Genomic DNA, 21617 nt, shown 5'->3' with positions numbered 1-21617 from the left:
AGATTGAGGGCACTCATTCATTATGAAATGTGTGTGCTGATTGCTGTCGGTTTGTGGTTGCTGGTTTACTTTGTGGTCTTAGTCCTGTGTGTGTTTCGGTGACTGTGGCTTCATCTGTTCCCTTTCTGTAGTCTCGGCTGTGCTTGCTTCTTGCTTCAGTCTGCACTGTTGCTGCTGGTGTTTGCTGTAGGGCTGGTTTGGCGGACGTGAGTTCTTGTAGCCTGTTGATACCATGAGAACTTTTTCTTCCTCCTCCAATAATAGCAGGCAGTTTTACTGTGTACAGTAGTTTAGGCTAGCATCTATTGTTTTATAGAACTTCAAATATATTGCTCCAGAACCTTCTGGCTTTTAAAGTTTCCATTATTCTGGTGGGTTTCCTTTTCTTATATATGACTTGTGGCTTTTTCTTACAGATTTCAGTTCCTCCTCTTTGTTCTGCATAGTTAGTGTTTTAACTCTAATATGCTGTGGGGAGTTTATTTTCTGGTCCTGTCTGGTGTTCTGTGTACTCCTTGTATGGGCATGTCTTTCCTTAATTTGGAGTTTTCTTCTATGATCCTATTGATGATCTTGTCTGTGCCTGTAATTAGAAGATTTGGTCTTTTCATGGTGTCCCAACGTCCCTTATGTTTCTTTCATACGGGTTTTTCTTTCTTTTTTCCATATTCTCTGCATGAATAATTCAGTCCTCGACTTTATTTTCAAGTTTATGAATTTTTTTTAAAATTTTGTGTTCTGGTGTTTGTCTAGGTGATTCTCATTGGAGAACATTTAGTAGATGAGTGGGTTTGGGGGAGGCATACTGTCTTGGCCTTTCTCTGTCTTTCTTTTTGCAGTGTGACCCCGGCATGTGTGTCTGATGGGAGAGTCCCGCCTGCCTCTGCCTGGGCTAGTACAGGAGCTGTAGACCAGAGCTAGGCTTGGGGTATGGGGTTGTGCCTTTCTGATATGCTTATTTTACCAGATTCATACTTTTTATCCCTAGACACGCATTCATTTATTTACTTGCGCATTCATTCATTAATTTACATATCTTTCTGTCTGTGCTTTTCTCTATTTTGTAAAACATTGACTGTATCTATAAAATTGTTTTAAAATTGTTATCCACCAATGTTATGTGTACTTGTTCAGTCTTGTGGGTATTTCTTTTTGTTTCCATCCCTGGGAGTTTTTGAGTGAATACCAGACATTGTGATTTTATGTTGTTATATTGTTTTCTTTTATTTCTTTTTCAAAATTTTCTTTAAATAGTTTTGAATTTTATTTTGGGATACAGTTAGTTGTTCAAAAATAGTTTCATGCATCCTGACTGGAGAGATGGCTCAGAGTTTAAGAGCACTGGTTACTCTTCCAGAGGTCCTGAGTGCAATTCCCAGCAACCACATGGTGGCTCACAACCATCTGTAATGAGATTTACTCGGCCCAGTAAACTTTAGTTTTCTTGATCTTCACTTTCCAGTCTCGCAGACTGCTGAACTCCGGTGTGCTCCCATCCCTGTGCTCACTCTGGAAGGCTCTCCAGGGCATGATCTGGGCAGTAGGAGAGCTTACTGCCCTATCTGCCTTTTTTTCATGGATCTCTGGTTGTCTGAAACCCTCCATTTTATATATTTTGTCTGTTTTTCTTGTTGGCTAGTAAGGTAAATCTGGCTCCGTCTAGTTTGGTTTAGCCAGGATTTGAAGTGGTAAGGTAGGTGTATTTAAATTTCCAACAAAGAGGAGGAGTCATAGTCCCCACTCACACTCTCGCTAGAAATAAGTTATGTATATGCCTAAATATAGCTTTAAGTATGTTCCCTCAACTTTAAATGTATCATAGACTTTTCCCAATGAATCACTTTCACATTGTATTCATTGACATTAAAATCATAGTTAAAAATAACTTTCTTATATTTTTCTGGTAAAGAGTAGATTCTTATATAAATTACACATGGCACAAAACATGCCGTATATTTAGTAAATTATCTTGCTTTCATCCAGTGTATAGAAGTTTATCACTTCAGCCTGTCTAAATAAGAATAGTCTCCTAACCGAGTTCTTGCCTGAAGTCATTCACAGATGGATGCTCCCTAGGCTTCTCAAAACATCTAATTAGCCCATTTTCTTTTGATAGGAAAGGGGACTTTTTGTGATAGGATCTCATACAATATAGCCCAGACTCCTCTTGAACTGATGTTAATCCTCTTGCCTTATGCCTTAGACTCTTGAGTGCTGGGTTACAGACATCATGCTCAGGTTTTTTTGTTTTCGAGACAGGGTTTCTCTGTTTAGCTTTTGCCTTTCCTGGAACTCACTCTGTAGACGAGCCTGGCCTCGAACTCACAGAGATCAGCCTGGCTCTGAGTGCTGGGATTAAAGGCGTGGGCTACCACTGCCAGGCCATCATGCTCAGTTTTATTGTTTGTCTCTAAAATGATACTTTTGTTAAAACAGCATTTTGGTTGACCTTCCCCACATATATATTTGCTTACTCCTCAATTCCCTGTCTCCATTTCTACACCCCTGCCCTCCTCCTCCCCCATCCCCCATATTCTTCATTTTACCTTTTTTTATTTTATTTTATTTTATTTTTTATTTTTATTTTTTTATTTATTTTTTTTAGCAGAGGATCAAACCCAGGGCCTTGAGCTTGCTAGGCGAGTGCTCTACCACTGAGCTAAATCCCCAACCCTCATTTTACCTTCTTATTTTGTCTTATTGCCTTTCCCACCCACTGCCTTAAAGCTTCCACATCTCATCTTCATGGGCTCTCTCTGGTTTCCTGGCCTGTATACACACTTAGTCCTACATATAAATACATATAAATATTTAAGGCCAGGATCCACATGTAAGAGAAAATATAATATTTTCCAGATCCATCTATTTCCCTACAATTTTAATAATTTATTTTTCCTCATGCATGAATAAATCCATTGTGCATATGTATCATGTTTTTATTATTCATTCATCTGTTGATGTGTATCTAGGCTGATTCCATTTCCTTGCTGCTGTAACTAGAGCAACAGTAAACATGGATATTCAAGTAGAGTATGTGCACTGGAGCGGGTTCAGCTGAGTGGTATGGGAGTTCTCATTTTAGATTTTTGTAAAACCTCCACACTGATTTCCATAGTGGCTGCATCAGTTTATATTTACATTTTACTAGCAGGGAATGAGGGTCCCTTGTCCTCATAAACTCTCCAGCATCTGTTGTTATTTGTTTTCTTGGTAGCATTCTGACTGGGGTGAGATGGAATCTCAGAGGAGTTTAATTTGCCTTTCCTAATGGCTAAGGATGCTGAACCCTTTAAAATACATACATTAGCATTTTTGTGTCTTTATGTGACAACTATTTCTTTATCTATTTTGGTTTTCAAGACAGGGTTTCTCTGTGTAGCTTTGGAGTCTGTCTTGGAACTCGCTTTGTTAGAGCAGGCTGGTCTTGAACTCACAGAGTTCCACCTGCTTCTGCCTCCAGAATGCTAGGATTAAAGGCATGTGCCATCACACCTGGCTATTGTCAATTTTTAGAAAAGATTGTGTGTGTGTGTGTGAATACCACACTTATGTGGGCATCTGCTGAGGCCAGAAGAAGGTGTTGGATCCCATGGAGCTGTGGATGCTAGATGTCAGTGCTGGGAATCAAACTCTGGTTCTTTGGAAGAACAGCAAGCACTTTTAATTGCTGAGCAGGTTTGTTTTTGTTTTTCGAGACAGGGTTTCTCTATGTAGCTTTGGAGCCTGTCCTGGAACTCACTCTGTAGCCCAGTCTGGCCTCGAACTCACAGAGATCCGCCTGGCTCTGCCTCCCGAGTGCTGGGATTAAAGGTGTGCGCCCACCCACCCCCCACCCCCCACCCCCCAGCTGGTTTTTGGTTTTTTGTTTTTTTTTTTAATTTAATTTTTTGAAGTTCTTTGCATAGTCTAACTAGTAATCCCTTATCTAAAATAGAACTGACAAGGATTTCCTCCTATTCAATAGGCTGTTCATCTTGTTGATGATATCTTTTGCTGTGTAGAAGCTGTTTTGATTTTATGCAATCCTTTTTGCCAATTCTTATGGCTATTTGTTGTGTCATTGGGCTTCTGTTCCGAAAGTTCTTGCTTATACCTATATCCTGAACCTCTCCTAGGAGTTTGAGCAATTGTGTGTGTGTGTGTGTGTGTGTGTGTGTGTGTGTGTGTATTTTTAAAGACGTATTTATTTATTATGTATACAGTGTTCTGCTTGTATGTCTTCCTGCAGGCCAGAAGAGGGCACCAGATCTCACTACAGATGGTTGTGAGCCACCATGTGGTTGCTGGGAATTGAACTTAGAACCTCTGGAAAAGCAGCCAGTGCTCTTAACCTCTGAGCCATCTCTCCAGCCCGTATTTTGGGTTTTAAATTAAGGTCTTTGATCCACCTTTAATTAACTTTTGTGCAGAGAGAGAGAGAGAGATACTGGTCTCATTCTATTCTGCCGCAAGGGGTTATCCAGTTTTGCCAGCACCATTTATTGAACAAGCTGCCCTTTTTTTCAGTATGTATTTTTATACCATTTGTCAAAAATTAGGTGAACATAGCTGTGCAGGTGTATTCTTGGAGTTTCTGTTCCATTGTCTATGTCTTTTTAGGGCATACTATCTTTGTGATTATGGCTCTGCAGTATAGTTCGAGATCAAGAAGAATTGCTTTGGCTGCAAAAGAATTTTTAACACCTTTTTGCACTGTCAGACATGGAACACAGACCTATACACATGCTAGGCAAACACTTTACCACTTGACCTATATCCCTAGTTTCTTAGCCTCATTTTTACTAAATTCAGTTTGCCTTTCATGTCTGTGTATTCTTCCCTCCAATAAAAACTTTTTTTAAAAATTGGGACAAATTTAATTGTTTTCCCATGCACTTTTATGTTATGCTTGTTTACTCTTCTGTGTATTTACTGATCTCCTGTCTTAGGTGTCTACTGCTGCTATTAAACATCATGACCAAAACAACTTGGGGAGGAAGGGTTTATTTGGCTTATATTTCCACATCACAGTCCATCATGGAAGGATGTCAGTACAGGAAATTGAGACCTTGGCTTAAACTTGTCTCACTAGCTTTTAGAACAAATTAACCCATTTATTTTCATCTACATCTGCCACATGGCTTGTTACCTCATCTCTCCGTACTGCTCATGCTGCTGCTTCTGTGTCTGGCTGGCAACTCTTCTTCCTGGAGTTCTTTCTCTGCCTGGAAGTCCCACTTACACCTCCTGCCTAGCTATCGGCCGTTCAGCTTTTTATTACACCAATCACAGCAATACATTTTCACACGGTCTACAAATATCCCACAACAGCCCACAGTGGTTGGGGCCTCTCACATCAATCATTAATTAAGAAAGTGCTCCATAGATTTGCTTACAGGCAGTTTGATGGAGACATTTTTTTCAGTTAAGTTTCCTCTTTCCCAATAACTCTAATGTGTCAAAACTGACAAAAACTAACCAGGACAGTTCCTCAAAACAAACTACCCCAAAATTTGGACACGAAAATAATAATTACTTAGTAGTTAATTATGCTATGAGTTGGCAAATTAACTGGGCTCAGCTGAATTATTATTGGTCTTGTCTAAATTTTTTTTTTTTTTTTTTGCCAGAACTGAGGACCGAACCCAGGGCCTTGTGCTTGCTAGGCAAGTGCTCTACCACTGAGCTAAATCCCCAACCCAATGTTTAAATTTTTTTAAGAGAGTTAGCAAGCTAACTTTGGTTTCTTTTCATGAGTGTGGGTTTCAAAACCAGCAAGTGAGGCCATGCAGTGGTAGCACACGCCTTTAATCCCAGTGCTTGGGAGGCAGAGCCAGGTGAATCTCTGTGAGTTTGAGGCTAGTCTACAGAGCGAGATCTAGGACAGGCACCAAAACTACGCAGAGAAACCCTGTCTCGAGAAACCAAAAAAATCAATCAATCAATCAATCAATTAAAAAAGAAGAAAAGAAAAAAACAAAAAACCCAGCAAGGGGTGATCAGGGCTGAAATGATTTTAAGCTTCTTGCTGGTGTTCCATTGACTAAAACAAGTCATGTGACCAACTCCAGTTTCATGGATGAAGAAAGAAAACCTGTTTGTGAGCGATTCATAAAGAATGGGAATATGAATATTTTGCAGCCTACTTAATCATCTTAACGTTTCCCATCCATTATATCTAAGCCATATTGTATGGTTATCATAGTCCATGTTATCCTCTTCTGTTTTGAATTGCTACATGCATTTTATCCTAACAGCTCAGCTTTAGAGGGTATATGCGGAGAATCATTAGGTTTTTTTTTTCCCTGTGTGTAAGAGCACTTTGGAAATTATAGATTGACTTTTCTTCGTGGCTTCATTGTTCATGAGGACAATGCTGTGTATTGTATTTCTTTCACTCTATACATTCATTGGGGATTATTGAGAGGAGTGTTGGCTGCTATAGAACTACTTAGGTTTCTCTGTGTAGCCCTGGATGTCTTGGAACTCATGCTATAGACCAGGCTGGCCTTGAGCTTGTGCCTCTGCCTCCTGAGTGCTGGGATTAAAGGCATGAGCCACTATGCCCAGCTAGAATTACTTAATTTTATTAAACTACATGGGAAATGATAGACATTTTATTTGTTGAACATTTACTGAAAGACTTTTATGTCAGTGTAATGGGAACACAAAGATAAGGTCTGAGGGAGTGTAGCTCAGTGGTAAAGTACTTGTGTAGTATGTACAGTGTTCTGGATTTGGTTCCCAAGTACCCAACCCACCAAAATTTTTTCAATTAAAAAATGAGTAGAACGAATGAATAAAAAGGTCTTGACATAAAGAAATTTAATGTATTAGAAAAAAAATTTAATGTATGCTGGGGCTGGAACAATGGCTCAGCAGTTATGAGTATTGGCTGCTCTCTATAGAACCTGTGTTCAATTCCCGGTACACACATTGCAGCTCACAATCATCTGTTCACAATCTAGTTGCAGAGGATCTGATGCTGGCTGTCTCTGGCCTCCAGGGCACTGCACACACATGGTATGCAGACATAATAAATGCATGCTAAATACATACACACAAAATAAAATAATTATTAAAATATAAAAAAGACATTGTAGATTTTGTCTGAGCTTCTAAGACTGTCTATTCTAGACCTAGATTTCTGTCCACAATATTTAACTCTCAGGTTAACTGGCTCTTTACTGTTGCATAGATGGGATATCCTAACCCATTCTTGGCTGACTTTGCTTGCCTCTGGTTTACATAACTATTACTTATTGTTATTCTTTTTATGAGCTATTAATTATAGAACATAAAAAGCACATATATATATATATATATATATATATATATATATATATATATATATATATATAGTTTTAAGATAATTGCATACCTAAGTGTTTAAAAAGAATGTCACATCTCAGAAGCCTGTTCCTGATCTCATGCATCTTCTTTACTCCAAAGGTGTCCGGTTTTTATGATAATCATGTCTTTACTTTCCTTTTTAAACTTCCTATCTATATTTGTGACTTCTTTAACATAAGTTAGGTTTATTTCTTCTTGAGCTTTATATTAAAGGACTTGTGAAATTTTTGTCTTGTTTTCTAGCATTTATGAGACTCACATTGTTCAGTATGTAGTGTTGTTTTTCTTTAATTTATATTTTAGATTAGTCTTTGTGGCAAATAAAATAATGCTGCTCCCCAAGATATTCACATTCTGACCCATGAATCCTATAAATAAGTTACCTTAGGTGACAGAAGGGATTTTGCAGGTGTGATTAAATTTAAACCTTTAAAGCCTTTGACTAAGGAGGATTGGCCTTGACTGTTCTGGTGAGTCCAGTGTAATCATAAGGCCCTCATAAATGGAAAGCATGTATATTTTGTCAGAGAAAAACAAGAGGGGGGAAGGAGTTGGGGTGGGGAGAGAGAGAGTTTGAGAATATAAGAGGTTGTGTTATCAAGGTGCTGCTACATCACTGGCTTTGAAGATGAAATGAAATCATGAGCCAAAGAGTCCAGGCACCTCTCAAAGATGGAAAGGAAAAAGTTTCCCATAGAGCTTCCTGAGGGAACATAGCCTTGCTTCCATAGTGGAATTCTGGATTTCTGACACTCAGAACTGCAAGATTACAAATTTGGATCATTTTTGCAGCTTCATTTAGGGCACAAGTAGGAAACTAATAAGACTGTTTACCATAGGAATATGTTAGGATTTATCAATTTTCCCTGTGCTGTGTTAGGTCGTAGCTAACGTGACTGTGATCACTTCCATATCTATCCTGGTGACCAAGAGTTTTTCTGGGATACATACCTAAGAAAGGAGTTAGGATGTTACAGAGAAGCACATCTTCAGTCATCTGGACCAAGATTTGTATTTCAGTTGTACTCTCAGCAGTGCACAAGAGCCCACACTTTTTACTGTTAGGTCTTTGGAGCTGGGCATGGTGGTGCATACCTATAATCCCAACACTTGGGAGGCTGAGGAACAAGGATCACTGTGAGTTCAAGGCCAGCCTGAGCTACATCAGGTGACTTCAGTAGGGGGAGTCTTTGGAGAAAGGTGAATATGAGAGAAATACATTAAATATGTATGAAAATATCACAATGAAACTAGTTATTTTGTTTAATTAAAATGTGCTAATATAAGGAAACATTTTCCAAAAAATATCTTGGATACCAACTGAAATAATGTGTCCTTTATTTTATGAAGGGGTACTCAAAATTTCCTTCAGATGAAAACACACTTGGAAAGTAATTATACTTTTTCCATAGTAAATGGCATTGGTTTGTTTCTAGTCTCTCTCTGTGTTTTTCTTTTGTTGTTTTTTTTTTTTTAGACAGAATCTCTATGTGTAGCATTGGCTGGTTTGTAACTCACAGAGATCCACCTGCCTCTGCCTCTTGAGTGCTGGGATTATAGGTGTGTGCCATCACACCTGGCTTTATTTTCTTTTGATCAACTAAAATTTCCTACAAACTTTTACAGCAAAAATATAACATATACAATATAATATGCAGTATAAATATAATGTAATTGCTATAATTCAGGTTTTTTAAGCATAGTATAAAACAAAATTTTCTTCTGATAAAAACATTTTCATAGGAATTTGACAAGTACTAATTATGTAATAGGTTTCAGTTTTTGGTCCTTCATGCAAACCCAATTGGTTCTTTTTATTAGTAGTCAAGCAATACAGAGACTGTTTTGTTAATATTATGTTTGTGAATGTGACTGTGACTGTTCCTATAAGTTAAGAAATTTGCAAAATGAGAGGTAAACACTTTATATATGCCATTTATTAGTACTTAGGAACCATTGTTAGTTTTTAAAGGCAGATTTGTAAAGTACACTGTAAGAGTACAATGGTCTTAGGCAATAATGGAAAAGCAACCTACTCCTTTTTTCAGTAGATGAAGAAAATGAGGCTTGGAGAAGTAATGGACCCAACAATCAAGGTAGTTTGGCCTTAGCCTCTGTTTCAAGGAGCATCTCTAGAATTAGAAGACAGTAGATTCACTGCAATGCTATGTCCACTTCTTAGATGAAACTGTGTCAGTTCATTTTCTTGTTCTGTGACCATCTGATGAGAAGCAATTTAAGGAAGAGGTTCATTTAGTTTATGATTTGAAGGGATACAGTCCACCAGGGTGGAAAAAGCCTGGAGGGGTGGCTTAGTGGCACTGGATTATGGGATAGCTGCTTTCCTACATCTCAGCATCCTGAGAGATGAGAAGCTGCACCAGGCCACAAACCTCAAGGACCATGCCCAAGGAGAGCTGGGCCCCAAGCCCTTTGGGGTCTACAACCTCTCAAAATAACACCATCTGGGGACCAGGAGACATGAATCTTTGGGTGACATTTCACATTCAAACCGTGACACTCTTCATCATTTTATTTGATATAGTTTGTGTTTTTGTGGTGCTCTGGCTCAATCTGAGGGCCTTATATATTCTGGGGAAATGAGCTATATTTTATGTCACTGAGCTGTACCTCTGACTTTGATTTATGCTTTGTTTCTTCTTTTCCCCTCTTCCCTTTCCCTCTTCTCCCTCTCCTCTTCCTTTTTTGTTTTTTAAAGATTTATTTGTTTTTTTTTTAAGATTTATTTATTAGGTATACAGCATGTATGACTGCAGGCCAGAAGAGGGCACCAGATCTCATTATAGATGGTTGTGAGCCACCATGTGGTTGCTGGGAATTGAACTCAGGACCTCTGGAAGAGCCATCAGTGCTCTTAACCTCTGAGCCATCTCTCCAGCCCTTCCTCTTCCTTTTTAGCATGTTTGTGTATGTGTGGTATGTTTGAATTTGTTTGGGTGTATACATGCACTCATGCAGGTATGCATATATGTATATGTATGTGGGTGTGGAAGCCATCATTGAGTATCATCTTATATTGCTTCCTACCTTAATATTTTTAAATAATGTTTTTATTAATTATTTGGGAATTTAATATATTTTGATCATATTCACCTCCTTCCCCAATTTCTCCCACCTACCTATTCACCCAACTTCATGTTTTCTCTCTCTCCCTCTTTCTTCTCTCCCCCCCTTCCCAATTACTCTCTTTCAAATCCACAGAGTTCAGTTTGTGTTGGCCAACAGGTGTCGGATGTGGGGCCTATTCTGGAGGTGGTTGATGTATCAGGGGTCCTACCATTTAAGAAAACTGACTACCTCTCCCAGAGGCCATCAGATTTAATCAGCTGCTCAGCCTAGGTAGGATTTCATATACTCCTCTAGGCTGAGTTTTGTCTGGCTTTAGCTTGCACAGGTCTTGCACATGTTGTCAAAATCTCTGAGTTTATATGTACATCTGCCCTGATTTGTCTAGAAAAAGTTTCCTTGAAGATACCACCACTTGTGGCTCCGATAGTTTCTGACCCTCATCCATGAAGATCCGAGAATCTCGAGGGGAGGGATAGATATGAACATGCCATTTAGTGCTGAAGACTCTAAACTCTGTGTGTTGACCAGTTTCCACTGTAGGTTTTGGGATGATGTCTCTCACTGAGCCTGATGCTCATTGGTATACCAGGCTGGCCAGCTAGTGAGCTTCAGGTATTAGCTGTCTGTCCTACTCAACACTGGGATTGACTGATGGTTGTTTACATCTTAGAGTTTTTCTATGTGTTCCCCTTTGCGCCTCTTCCTTTGTTCTACTTGTATCTGGTCTTGGGTAACTAGGTGAGCCTGTGTGACTAGAATCATGCACCTCTGGTCTTGGGTAACTAGGTGAGCCTGTGTGACTAGAATCATGCACCTCTGGTCTTGGGTAACTAGGTGAGCCTGTGTGACTAGAATCATGCAGCTCTTCCTTTGAACTCCAAGTTCCTGTTGATTCACTGCAGGATCATGATTTGGTTATTCAGATGAGAGGACTGATATGGCCTTCATCTGACAGAGCTTTGCAGTCTAGGACAGACACTGTCAGTATTAACTTATTAATTTACTGTTTCCCTCAGTCATTTGCTATCTAGCAAATGTTTCAAATGATTTTTAAAAAAGATTTATTTATTTACTATGTATACAGTATTTTGCCTGTGTGTCAGATCTCATTACAGATGGTTGTGAGCCACCATGTGGTTGCTGGGAATTGAACTCAGGACCTCTGGAAGAGCAGTTGGTGCTCTTAACCTCTGAGCCATCTCTCCAGCCCCTCGAATGATTTTTTTTAGACCATACGTTCCTTTACATTTACAAGTTGATCTTAATTTAGCATATTTTGATCCTCTTTGGGTCTATTTTTGTTAACATGTCCAGATTAAGCATCACTGTCAGAATTCATTGCCATGAGATTTACTCTTTATTTTATGTCATTAAGACTGTTGCCAGAGCTGGAGGTGGTGGTGCAGGCCTTTGATGAGTTCCAGGACAGCCAGGGCTATGTAGAGAGACCTTGTCTCAAAAAACCAAAGTATTTCCGGGAAGGAATTTATTCAATGATTCTCTTGAAAATAGTGCTACTGCTCTGACTTGTCTTCATGGTGTTAGTCTCACTAAAAATGAGTCCAGTATAGTTATTGACAGCGTTGGTTTTATAGCCGTGCTATATAGTTTTTCAGCTATCTCTGATGTAGAATTGAAAAGGAACCTGTACTCATGCACTCTGAGAAACTATTGCCTCATATAATTGAAGCCTGGCGTATTGTTACCTATTGCTGGAGGTAGTCTGACTTTCTACTCCAAGTTAGCCTTCAAGATCCGCCTGTCTCACCGGGCGGTGGTGGCGCACGCCTTTAATCCCAGCACTCGGGAGGCAGAGGCAGGCGGATCTTTGTGAGTTGAGGCCAGCCTGGTCTACAGAGTGAGTTCCAGGAAAAGGCACAAAGCTACACAGAGAAACCCTGTCTCAAAAAACCAAAAAAAAAAAAAAAAGATCCTCCTGCCTCAGCCTTAGGATGTGTGCCATAGTGCCCATTTCAAGACTTGGTGTTTTCAACCATTTATCTCACAGTGTCTATGGGTCAGCACTTTGAGTATAATCCAAGTGGGAACATTATCAGGATGAGTTATGGGCAGTAGTCAGGGTAGGCCGCCGTCATCATGGGGTAAAACGAGGGAAGGATCCAAGTTTGTTCTCATGACTGATAGAAGGTTCTGTTTCTTGTGAGTTGTTAAACTCATGGGACAGTTCCTTGCTAGTATTGATGCCTTAGCTTTTTTACAGAAGCTGCTTTCCTTCTCTGCCAGGTGGTCCTTTCCATGGGGTAATAGAGCATATGCTTCGCGGTGGCAAGCAAATGGAGAGACAGAGAGGGAATACCTTTCGTCACTTTTGCCGTGTTCTTTTAGAGGCAAGAAACTAGATCTAGCTAAATCCTCAAGGGAAGGAAATGATCACTAGCAGGAGACAGAGATAATTGAGAGTTATTTTAGAAGTATCTTCATTGCCAGGCAGTGGTGGCGCACGCCTTTAATCCCAGCATATGGAGGCAGAGGCAGGTAGATCTCTGTGAGTTCGAGGCCAGCCTGGTCTACAGAGTGAGATCCAGGACAGCCAGGGCTACACAGAGAAACCCTGTCTCGAAAAACCAAAAAGCAAACAAACAAATAAGCTTCTTCATTCTTCATTTGGTTTGGTTATCATTTAGGGAGTCTAGATTTTCCACGTTTTTGTAAGTAGGACATGTGTGTATTCTTAGATTAATTTCAGAGTTCTGAAGGACTATACTGACAATACCATTTTATTTTGTGCTCTTCCCTTAAACTTAGAGTGAGGTAATGGAAATTTCTCTCTATAATATTAAATATTATCTAATAATCTCATTTAAAGTGTAAATTTATGGATATATATATATATATATATATATATATATATATATATATATATAGAGAGAGAGAGAGAGAGAGAGAGAGAGAGGGGGGCTGGCTGCAAACTCACTATGTAGGTGTGGATGGCCTTGACCTCCTGATTCTCTGCCTCTACCTTCCAAGTTCAGGGATTTTGGGTGTGTACCACCACTCTCTAGTTAAACTTCATTTTTTGTTGTGCTAAAGTAGACGTGCTTGCCTTCTTAAACATTTTGAAGTAAACAGTTCAATATTGTTAAGTATGTTTGCTAATTAACTTTTTACCTCAAACTGAATTTTTTTTCCCTCTTCTCAGAATTGTAAAACCAGTAAGATCAAGTGCCTATTGAAAGAAACTCACACTTGGCTAAGAAGAGAAGTAGGAACTAGGTTGGTATTGCTTATACTTAGGAATCCTGAGAGGGGATGGCTAGAAATTGATGTTAAATTTTTTAAAGTTACATTTATTCGTGAGTACGTGTGTGTGTGTGTGTGTGTGTGTGTGTGTGTGTGTGTGTGTGTGCCACTGCCCATGTGTGACCGTCAGAGGACAACTTAGGAGTCAGTTTTCTCCTTCCACCACATGAGGCCTGGGTATTGAACTCAAATCATTAGGCTTGGCTGTCACTACAGAGCCATCTTGCTGGTCCAAAGATCAAGCCTCCAAGTTTTTTTTACTTTCCTTTTTTGAGGCCAGAAGAGGGCATCAGATCCCCTCGAGATGGAATTACAGATAATGATTAGCTACCACTTGGGTGCTAGGAAATGAAAACACACACATACGCGCACACAAACACACACACACACACAAACACACACACACACACACACACACACACACACACACACTAAACAAATTTAAAAAAAAATCAAACCACATATGAGAGAAATTGTCTTTCAGATCTGGACGGATTCTAATATAGCCCAGGTTAGCCTTGAACTTGATATGTAGCTGAGGGTGGCCCTTGTCTGGTTTCCTTCGTGTTGAGTGATTCTGACAATGAATGGCCAGTGGAGGCTAAAATATCTGCTTTCTGGCCCTTTACTGAAAAATTTCCTACTGTTAAGAAGAAGCATTTCATTACTTTTTGACTTAACTTCCTTGTTCTTTTCTTTTTCTCTTTTAAATAAAAGCAGTTAGTTTAATGAACTCAACATTTACCTCTCTTTTACATAAAAGGCAGCAGTGTACCATAAACCCCTTTCCTCATCTTGCCTTTTTCTGTTAACAATATTTGAATTAGGAAGACAGCTCAGTTGGTAAAGTGCTTGCCTCTCAACCCCAGGACCCTTGTTTGATATCCAGAACCCAAGTAGAAATGCTGGGCGTGGTGGTTCTTTCCTTGTAGCCCTGCTGCTGGGGAGGCAGAAATAAGGATGCCTGGGGCTTGCTGGCCAGCCAGTTTAGCTAATCTCCAGGCCTGTGAAAAACTGTCTCAAAGGTGATGTTCCTGAGTGTCTTAGTTAGGGACACTGTTGCTGTGATGAAACACCATGCTCAAAGCAATGTGGGGAGGAGAGGGCTTATTCAGCTTATGCTCCCACATCACAATTCATTATCAAAGGCAATCAGGCAGCAACTCAAACAGGGCAGGAATCTAGAGCTAGGAGCTGGGGCAGAGGACATGGAGAAATGTTGCTTACTTCTTACTCCTCATGGCTTGCACAGCCTGTTTTCTTATAGAACCCAGGACCACTAGCGAAGGGATAGCTGGGCCCTCCCCCATCAATCATTGCTCAAGAAAATGCCTTACAGGCTTGCCCTACAGGTGGGTCTTAGGGAGGCGTTTTCTCAATTGAGTCTCCCTCCTTTTGATGACTCTGGCTTGTGTCAAGTTGACATAAAACTAGCCAGTACACTGAGGATGACATCCAAGGTTATTTTCTGGCTTCCACACATGCAACATGTTAAAGTCACTCTGATATGTTTCTCTTTTATTCATGTAGTAAGTTATAGTTCTATCTCCATTAGGCTGTATGCTTTTTATATTCTACAGGTATATTATTCTTTTACTGTTTTTCTTCTTTTAAAAAACAATATCTTACAGCGTTTTGTCACAGCCTTTTTCTGCCTACATAAAGAATCCCTATATATTTGAAGTGCATCTTGTAAGATTTAGGTGAGATCTCTTAGCAGGTAAAGGTGTTAGCTGCCACTCCTGACGACTTGAGTTCAGTCACCAGAACAGAACCCACATGGTAAAAGAATAGAACTCACTCTTGCAAGTTATCCTCTGACTTCCACTCGAGCATGTACCAACACACACACACACACACACACACACACACACACACACACACACACACACAGGCATGCATGTGATATAAATAAATAAATGAATGTAATAAAATATTAAATGTTATTAGCTTTGATGATATTAAAGTATATTCTAAACCTATTAAACTATAAGCCATTGCCAGGTCAGGTAGGGTATGCCTGTGATACAGTTAATTGGGAGGCTGAGCAGGAGAACCACAAGTTCAAAGCCATCTTGGGTTACAGAGTGAGTTCAAGGCCAGTCAAGTTCAAGATCATGTATGTTACACAGTTTTTCGAATGTAGTTGTAGGGGGTCCCCTACCCTCCTGAGGAAGCAATTAATGTATATATTAATTAATCAATAGGCTTCTTGAGGCTAGAATGTTATTTGTGTTAATTAGCTCTGCTGCTTCTTTTTTCTTTTGCTTTAGATTAAATGGAAACCACCCTTGGGAGCTAGATGCCTGTGTAGCTGTTTTACCACGTCAGTGTTTTGCAATGAGTGGGGGAGGAGAGCAGCCAGACATCCTCAGTGTTGGAATCTTGGTCAAAGAAAGATGGAAAGTGGTGAGTGTACAGAATGGAGACAGAAAAGAGGTGGCGGGGATGGGGATGGGGGAACTGGATGGTAATAAGCTTTGGTATTCTGATAAAAGTAGTGTTTTTAAAGGACTAATACCTACATTTCTTATTTGCCTAACGCAGGTGTTTTGACTTTTATTCCTATGATTAAGTTTTATTTATGCTCTAATTCTTAGGCTTGCTTCATAAGTTCCAAGTTCTGACTTCTGTAGCTAATATCATAAGTAACTGTTTCAGGAAAGAACAGATTAAAAAGAATGTGAAAGTACAGTGTAGTGCCTTTTCTTTTCTCATCTACAACACTAAAAAAACTTCTGGTGCATGGTGGTGGTCACACCTTTAATCTCAGCCCAGGCAGATCTCTGTGAGTTCCAGGGCAGCCAGGACTACCCAGAGAAACTCAGTCTTTAAAAAAAAGAAAGAAAAAAAAAAGAAACCTTGCAAGTGTACCTAAAGTAGATCGATGTGATAAACTGCAGCATGCTTAGACTCAGCCTACAGTTTCTGGTTAGGATGTTCAGCCTTGTTTCTCCCCCTGGAATATTTTGAATAGTTCTTACACCAGTATGTATCTGTAAAGGATAAGGACTTATTTTTATTTTTTATTTATTTATTTTTTTGAGCTGGGGATTGAACCCAGGGCCTTGCACTTGCTAGGCAAGCACTCTACCACTGAGCTAAATCCCCAATCCCGAGAATGTTTTTTTAATGAATACTTTTGTGGGCTTTCACTAAGAGGCCTATAATGTGTTGTTATATATCTTTTTATGGTATAAATAGATATTGGTGAGCATTGCCTAGCTCTGTTAATTCATTAAAGATTACAGATTGGTCATATTCAGTTATTCTTTCATTTATTAACAAGTATATCTCTAAAGACTTACTATTGTTCAGTATTTGATTATTTGGAGATACAGTTTAATTAAGAAAGCATCCTCCAAGTGACCACTGAGGTTTTTTCTTTTTAGTGTGTGACACTGAAGTGTGAGGGCTTCAGGTGCAGTGTAGTTGGTGGAATGCTTACCTAGCAGTGAGGCCCTGGATTAGATCCCAGCACCACATAACTTAGTGTGGCAAGGTCAGATTCATAGTTAGAAGCCAGCCTGTGCTAGACACCCTTTGTAAGGGAAAGGGTTGGGGACAGAAGAGACAGGGGGAGAGAGAGAGAGAGTAGAAAAAGAGAAGAAAAAATTATGAATTTAGCCCAAAATAGTATCTTATGGCTGTAGTCCCAGTACTGAGGAGGCTAAAGCAAGAGAATTATTCACGAGTCTGAGGCTAGCCTGGACTGTTGGTATGTCCCAGGTCAGCCTGGGCTACAGTGTGAAACTGTCTCACAAAAGTATGGAGCAGGTACTGGGAAGATGGCTCAGGATAACAGTTCTTGTTGCTCTTGCAGAGGACTCAGGTTCAGTTCCCAGCACCCACGTGGTTACACACAACTGTCTGTAACTCCAGATCCAGAGGATCTGATGTTATTTACTGCTGTCTTCTGATCTTTGAGGCCATCAGATGCTCACATGGTACGCATAAAATATAAACATCTAAAAGCAAATAAAGCAAAATGAGTCAGCTGATAAAGGCACTTGCCTCCAAGCCTGATGACCTGAGCTCCATCCCAGGATCCCACATGGTAAAAGGAAAGAACTGACTCCTGAACGTTGTCTTTTGATTAACACATGTCCACCTAGGCATGCATAGACCCAGTGCATGCCTGTATGAACATACAAGGACACACTAATAGAGAAAAAAATAAACATCTGATGCATTTTAGTACATTGTAGTTATTACCTTTGTAGATTTTCAGATTGTCTTCATCTGATTAAGGGGACACCTGTAGCCAGAGATTTCTCCAGTCCCATCCAGCCCTGCGGTCTGGACAAATCTCTTCCACCCAAGGTCCTGTAGCCACTTATAAAATAATTATTCAGAGGCTTAATATTAATTACAGACTGTATGGCTCAGGCTTTTTGTTAGCTAACTCTTATAACTTAACTCCTATTCATCTGTTTTGCCACACAACCCAGGCCACACCATTACCGGTCTTCTGACATCTTGTTACATCTCTCTCATTCAGCCTTTCTCTTTCCTGTATCTCTGCTCAGGTTGTCTGACTGCCTTGAAGCTGCTTTGGCCAATGGGAACAACACCATATATTCACAGCATACAGAAAAACATTCCCCAGCAGACACCCATTAGGAAGCCTCCAGAGTTCTTTTGAAATGGTTCTTAGTTACTTTTTCTATTAATATGATAAATACAACACCATGACCAAGACAGCTTATAAAAGGAAGCATTTAATGAGGCTTACAGTTTCAGAGGATGAGCTGGGATCAGGATGACAAATCAGAACACCTGAGAGCTCATATCTTGGTATGATACAGAAGCAGGAGGCAGAGAAGCACACTGGGAATGGAAGGAGTCACTTGAAACCTCAAAGCCCACCCCCAGGGACATAGCTCCTTCAACAAAAACTTCCACCAGCTAGGGACTGTATGTTCAAACCTGTGAGCCTATGGGGGGCATTCCCATTCAGGCCTCACATTCCACTTCCTGGTCCCCAAAGGCCTGTAGCCATATCGTTATGCTAAATACATTTAGTTCAACTTCAAAAGTTCTCATCGTCTCATACCATTTTAAAGTCTGAAGTCCAAGTCTCTTTTAAGACTCAAGGCAATCTCTTAATAATAACATCTTACAAAATCAAAAAGCAAATTACATACTTCGAACATACAGTGGCACAAAATATATATTACCATTCCAAAAGCTGAGAGCTCATGGCTTACAAGCAGGAGGCAAAGAGCACACACTGGAAATGATGGCATCCTTTTGAAGCCTTGAAGCTTGCCCCTGTGACACACCTCCTCCAACAAGACCACACCTCCTAATCCTCCCCAAACAGTTCCACCAACTAGAAATCAAGTATTCAAATGTATGGGACTATGGGAGCCATTCTCATTCAACCACCACAGGTGCTAATAGGCCTTTAATTTTGTTTTGTTTTCTGTCAGTGTTCACTTTTTGAAATACGATCTCATTGTTAGCCCAGCTGGCTTTCCACTGAATCCTGTTGTCTCAGCTGCAGCCTTCCAAATACTGGAGTTAGAGGTGTGCACCAGTTTGCTAGCAGTCCTCTAGTGCTGGGGATGGAACCCAAGACCTCACGCTGGCTAGGCAAGCCCTGCTTCACTGAGATACTCTTGCCTCTTCCCCACAGTCTTTTAATGACTTGCTTGTCCTAGAACTTGAATATATCCTCTGGCTACTTATTGAAGGACCTATTTTTTGTTTTGAATATACCTTTATTATTATTCAGTCTTTTGTCCATTAAAGATTTGTTATTTTAACAGGTTTTAACTAGCTGTTTTAGCATTTCTCTAAATTTATTAATAGGATCCAGACTCTTTAAGAAGAAAAAAATCTGTTAGTGACTTTAAATGTTTTTATTACAGTCAGGCATACCTCCTTTATAATTCCAGCTCTCAGGAGGCAGAGGCAGGTGGATCTCTGTGAGTTCTAGCCAGCCTGGTCAACAGAGTGAGTTCCAGGACAGCCAGGGCTGTTACACAGAGAAAAACGAAAAAATAAAAGTACTATGATAAGGATTGATTATTCTTCAATTAACAGATAAGGTGACAGCTTGGTGAGGTGACACAGGCTAGCAGCATCAGCACTTAGGAGCCTGCGAAGGGGTATTATGAGTTCAAGACCAGCCTGAGCCAGGGGTGGTGGCGCATGCCTTTAATCCCAGTATTGGGGAGGCAGAGGCAGGTGGATCTCAATGAGTTAGAGGCCAGCTTGGTCTATATAGGGAGCTCCAGGACAGCCAGGGATATGTAGAGGGACCCTGTCTCAGAAAACAAACAAACAAAAAGACCAGTCTGAGCTACATAGTGAGACCCTTTCTTTAAAGACAAGCAAACATAATGATTAGAAATTTAACTCAGGGGCCTGAGAGAGAGTTCAGTAGCTTGCCATAAAGCCTGATGACCTGAGTTCTGTTACTGGTGCCCAGATAGTGGAAGGAGAGAAAAAAGACCGAACAGAACAGAACCAGCTCCACCAGATTGCCCTCTGACCTCCATGTAGTTCATGGCTTCTGCTTGCACACATACACACAAAATAGTTTTGTTTTGTTTTTTTTTTTTGGTTTTTCAAGACAGGGTTTCTCTGTAGCTTTGGAGCCTGTCCTGGACTAGCTCTGTAGCCCAGGCTGGCCTCGAACTCACAGAGATCCGCCTGCCTTTGCCTCCCGAGTGCTGGGATTACAGACGTGCGCCGCCACTGCCTGGCCAAAATAGATTTTTTTTAAAGAAAGAAATGTAGTTCAGTGGTAGAGTGCTTACTTAGCATTTGTAAGATTCTGGGTTCACTGGGCGGTGGTGGCACACACCTTTAATCCCAGCACTCGGGAGGCAGAGCCAGGCAGATCTCTGTGAGTTCGAGGCCAGCTTGGGCTACCAAGTGAGTTCCACCAGGAAAGGCGCAAAGATACACAGAGAAACCTTGTCTCGAAAAACCAAAAAAAAAAAAAAAAAAAAAAAAAAAAGATTCTGGGTTCAACCACCTGACACCTTGAAAACAGGAAGAAGAAAAAAGTGGTGAGGAATGCTAAATAAGATCTGCCTTGTATGGCTCCCTTGTCCTGACAGTTACTGCTACTGTATGTGTGGAACTTGTTCCCCACATTTGGGAGGAGGATGACATTTTTGTAAGAACTCTTAATTGTTTTTTGAGACAGGATTTTACTGTGTATCCCTGACTGTCCTGGAACTCACTCTGTAGACCAGGCTGACTTCGAACTCAGAGATCTTGAGTGCTGGAATTCTGTAATTGTTAAGGATGGCATCTTTTGTGCATACATCTACACATACATACAACCCTCCCGCCCCCCCACACAAAAGGCTGGTGTTTTAATCATTCATGGTTATATAACAAACTATATTAAAACAGTCATAAGATAATCATCTTATTTTGTCTGCAGTTTTATAGATTAGTAATTAGGGGTGAGGGCTTGAGAGAAAGCTCATTCAGTAAAGTGCTTACCACACAAGCCAGAGGACCCAGAGTGATCTTCAGCAACACAAAAAAAAACTGGGCTGGAAAGAGAGCATAGTGGTTCAAGTACTTGTCTCCTGCCAGATGTGGTGGTATGTGAGGGACAGACACAGGAGGTTTTCTGGGGCTCACTGCCAGCCAGCCTAACCTTATCAGTGAGCCCCATCCCAGTGAGAGACCCTGTCTCAAAAAGCACAGGGGATGACTTGTTTACCTGCACACATTTCCTTCTGCTTGAGTGTGTACACACACACACACACACACACACACACACACACACACACACACACACGTGGCTTGGCCATTAGTTCTGGTAGAATTGGTTGTGTTAGAGAATCTGTTTCTGCATGGCTTCTTTACTCTCTGACCTGATTGATGCCTGGGGCTTGTTAGTGCTCTCATTCTCCCACTTTGGTAGTTCATTTTCTTTGGAATCTCCTGTCCCTATGACT

General features: G+C 40.3%; 1 protein-coding gene across 6 annotated transcripts in view; it reads left to right on the top strand.

Annotated features, from left to right (window-relative positions):
- Ttbk2 (tau tubulin kinase 2) overlaps positions 1 to 21617 on the top strand; it is a 132246-nt gene that overhangs the window by 11433 nt on the left and 99196 nt on the right. For 4 of the 6 annotated variants that reach the window (XR_004944757.1, XM_036185038.1, XM_036185034.1 and 1 more), the window contains exon 2: positions 15957 to 16092. The exons of 1 other annotated variant lie outside the window; for it this stretch is intronic. Coding sequence is in view for 4 of the 5 variants with exons in the window: in XM_036185038.1 (XP_036040931.1) it covers positions 16024 to 16092 (69 nt within the window). In the remaining variant the exon portion in view is untranslated. Of the gene's footprint in view, positions 1 to 13582; positions 13657 to 15956; positions 16093 to 21617 lie in introns of all 6 variants that reach the window. One more of the 6 variants, XM_036185037.1, reaches the window with a different exon arrangement.

Source organism: Onychomys torridus, chromosome 4 (assembly GCF_903995425.1).
Source record: "Onychomys torridus chromosome 4, mOncTor1.1, whole genome shotgun sequence".
NCBI classification, from domain to species: domain Eukaryota; kingdom Metazoa; phylum Chordata; class Mammalia; order Rodentia; family Cricetidae; genus Onychomys; species Onychomys torridus.
This window is presented reverse-complemented; position numbering and strand designations above follow the sequence as displayed.